This window comes from Eurytemora carolleeae, unplaced genomic scaffold (assembly GCF_000591075.1).
Source record: "Eurytemora carolleeae unplaced genomic scaffold, Eaff_2.0 scaffold2910, whole genome shotgun sequence".
NCBI lineage: Eukaryota > Metazoa > Arthropoda > Copepoda > Calanoida > Temoridae > Eurytemora > Eurytemora carolleeae.
Window position 1 is genome coordinate 1 of NW_019398821.1, and position 3,714 is coordinate 3,714.

General features: G+C 30.7%; 1 protein-coding gene across 1 annotated transcript; it reads right to left on the reverse strand.

Annotated features, from left to right (window-relative positions):
- Positions 1–271: 271 nt before the first annotated feature.
- On the reverse strand, positions 272–2,628 carry LOC111717653 (DNA-directed RNA polymerase II subunit RPB2). The gene is made up of 4 exons (XM_023493148.1): positions 2,561–2,628; positions 1,657–1,786; positions 579–677; positions 272–366 (listed from the first exon to the last, which is right to left on the reverse strand). Exons 2-4 carry the CDS (start codon positions 1,774–1,776, stop codon positions 292–294), a joined length of 294 nt encoding a protein of 97 aa, XP_023348916.1. The 5' UTR covers positions 1,777–1,786; positions 2,561–2,628; the 3' UTR covers positions 272–291.
- Between the last annotated feature and the right edge of the window lie 1,086 nt (positions 2,629–3,714).

A 3,714-nucleotide genomic window follows, 5' to 3' on the forward strand; every position in this document is an offset into this window, starting at 1 on the left:
TTTACTGAAATTTTTTAACAAAGCAGAATTTTCAAATTTTGTCTTATTTTTTTTTCGCTTATTTTTATGTTAAAACTTGATGAACCATTCAGATGAAAGGAAATTTTTATAATCTCTCTGTTTTCAATAGTTCAGATTTGGGTGGAGAGTAAATTTTGTATCCTTGGATCCGGATCCGTGGATCCGCATATTTTTGCGGATCCGGATCCAGGAAGCCAAAATCTTGCGGATCCAACGGTTCCGGATCCTAAGCACTGAATCATAAAAATGAAGAAAAAATATCTTTATTAATTACCTTTGGTAGTAGGTGGGACCAAGAAATATTTGAGTATTGAGTTTCCTTCCAGTGTGTCCAGAGTACATCACCTGAAATAAATAGATAAATAGATAGATAGATAGATAGATAGATAGATAGATAGATAGACAGGAAGGTAGATAAAGACAGATAGATAGATATATAGATGGTTAGATATATAAATAGATAGATAGATAGATAGATATTTAAATATAGATAGATATAGATAGATATAGATAGATAGATAGATATAGATATAGATATAGAAAGATAGATAGTTCACCTCGTTGCCTCTGCTCTGATATCCGTACTCTAAGAGCAGTTTAGAAATCTTCTGTACGTTTACAGCATCATTGAAGGGAGTCGCATCTCCTATCTCTCCCTAGGATGATACAATTATAAAGTATAAATAGGATGATGCAATTATAAGTTATAATGAATAAGATGATGCAATTATGAATAATAATAAAAAGGATGATGCAACTATAAATATAATGAAAAGGATAAGGCAAGTTTTGATAATTATTCATTATTGCAAATTTCATGATACAAACATTGATTCTATATATATAGTTTTTAAAAAAGCTATCCCTGTCAATATATAATAAAATAGTTTTTAAAAAAGCTATCCCTGTCAATATATATAAAAATACTTTTTAAAAAAGCTATCCCTGTCAATATATATATAATATTGTTTTTTAAAAAAGCTATCCTTGCCAATATATATAAAATTGTTTTCTAAAAAAACTATCCCTGTCAATATATATAAAAATTGTTTTTTAAAAAAGCTATCCATGTCAATATATATAAAAATTGTTTTCTAAAAAAGCTATCCCTATCAATATATATAAAAATTGTTTTCTAAAAAAGCTATCCCTGTCAATATATATAAAAATTGTTTTCTAAAAAAAACTATCCCTGTCAATATATATTAAAATTGTTTTCTAAAAAAAGCTATCCCTGTCAATAAATATAAAAATTGTTTTTGTAAAAAGCTATCCCTGTCAATATATATAAAAGTTGTTTTCTAAAAAAAGCTCTACCTGTCAATATATATAAAAGTTGTTTTCTAAAAAAAGCTATACCTGTCAATATATATAAAAGTTGTTTTCTAAAAAAAGCTATACCTGTCAATATATATAAAAAAAATTTCTAAAAAAGCTATCCCTGTCAATATATATATATAACAAATTTTGTTTAAATAATTACATGAGATTTATGCAGCAGTGAAGAAGGAAAAAAGGAATTATCTCATTTCAGAAAAACAGAAAAACATCCTTCTCATTGTTTTTCACATAATGGGCGTAAGGGTACCTTTGTGAATCAAGCATTTCATCAATTTAAATAGAACTTAAGATTACCTTGTTAGATCCAACCTTGCCCTGGAGGCATTCGATCAAGTGACCGATTGTCATTCTGGAGGGGATAGCGTGGGGGTTAATGATGATGTCAGGGGTTAGTCCTTCACAGGAGAACAGCATATCTTCTTGTCTATATAGATAGATAGATATATAGATAGATAGATAGTTAGATGGATAGATATATAGATGGATATATAGATAGATATATAGATAGATAGATAGATAGATAGATAGATAGATAGATATATAGATGGATAGCGTGGGGGTTAATGATGATGTCAGGGGTTAGTCCTTCACAGGTGAACAGCATATCTTCTTGTCTAGATAGATAGATAGATAAAAATAGATAGATAGATAGATAGATAGATAGATAGATAGATAGATAGATAGATAGATAGATAGATAGATAGATAGATAGATAGAAATAGATTGATAGATCCAAAGAAATATATTTTTTTAAATGTAGAACTAAATTAAATCAAATCAAATCATATTAGGAGAGATGGCTTAAGGCCCCTAAATGTGGGTTTGAGTTTCAAGTCTTGCCGACATCCGGGGTTTTCAGCCCGATCTCTACCAATATTTTGAAATATATTTTACTCCGGGTTAATATTCCATACATATTGCGGATTATGCTTAATTGATAGAAGAGCTGGAATTACGTCAAGTTATGTTTTACTTTGACAGGTAAAGATCACAGCACACGACCAACTAACACCTATTTTTTTACTCTGTGAGGTTTGGAACATCATTAACGCCGAATTGTAAATATAAAACCATATTCAATAAATCAATGAAAGGATGATAATAAATGAAAAACGAATGAGAGAATTAATAAATCAATCTATCAATCAACTAATCAATGAATGAATGAATGAATCAATCAATCATTGTTATTGTCTACCTGTATTGAATACCACATGTTCCCTTCTGTCCGTGCCTGGAGGCGAACTTGTCTCCAATTTGTGGAATCCTTAACAATATATAATTTTCTCCGTTTTTTTTTAACAAATACAGTTATTATCATTTCAACTATATAAACCCAAGTATGATATAGGGTTTGACGTACCCGGCCAACGAAATATGTCCGTGGATCTTAAAGAAATTAAATGGATCCTAAGCAGCTGATTCCCTGGGTTATATTTTTCAAGAATTTTACACACCCGGGGCTGGGGGAGAGGTGTTTTTGACGTTAAGTGGGAAAAAATAAAAATTAGACATCTGCAAAGGGGAAGTTTTTTTTACAGTTCCGGTTCGAAATACAAAATACGATCAGAGACCGAATATAATAAATTTGAAGTGCCTACCATCGGTTAAAATTTAAATCATAGATTTAAATTTTCCTTAATCTTTGACTTTGAATCGATGGTAAAAATTTGAATCTTGCACTATTAGTTCAGCGATGTAACTCAAAACCATCTTTCTCCGACAGAAATAAAACTGCATGGATTTCATTAAACGAAACCTATGTCAAGCCCCACCTTGAATACTGTGTTCCTGGCTGGTAAAAGACAAAGAAATCCTAGAGAAAGTTTAAAAAAGAGCAATAACAAGGACCTCTGGACTCTCTGGGTCAAACTATGATATAGAAGCTGAAAGAGGTTGGTTTGATCTCCCTGGAGAACAGAATAAAGCAAGGAGATATGAATACTATACATGAATATGATCATGTGGACAAGAACAAATGGTTTAGCACTGCGTATGTACCGGGAGAAGGAAGAGGTATTCAAACCAGGCAGTCAAGTGTTCCCTAAAACTTGAAAGTTCCAGCTAAAAGACTAAAATATACCGACATTTTTTTTAGCACAAGATGTGTTAATTTGTGAAATGAAATTCCACAAGATGTGAAAAATGCAAAGAACCTGAACATTTTCAAGAATAAACTGGATGAATGTCCAACATAGCTGAAGAACAAGATGTTTTAATTATCACACCAGTGATACAACAACATAAATACACCAAATAAACCAATTAAACCCATCAAATTCGGTTCCCTTAGTAAAAACTAACAACTATTGACCCTTCATCATTATTATTTGTAAACATTAAACAATCCAG

Coding starts and splice junctions, on each gene's coding strand:
- LOC111717653 (XM_023493148.1), bottom strand. CDS start 1,776: ATGCTGTTCTCCTGTGAAGGACTAACCCCTGACATCATCATTAACCCC. Junction 678..1,656: donor GCAAGGTTGGATCTAACAAG/GTAATCTTAAGT, acceptor GTATCATCCTAG/GGAGAGATAGGAGATGCGAC. Junction 367..578: donor ATCAGAGCAGAGGCAACGAG/GTGAACTATCTA, acceptor TATTTATTTCAG/GTGATGTACTCTGGACACAC.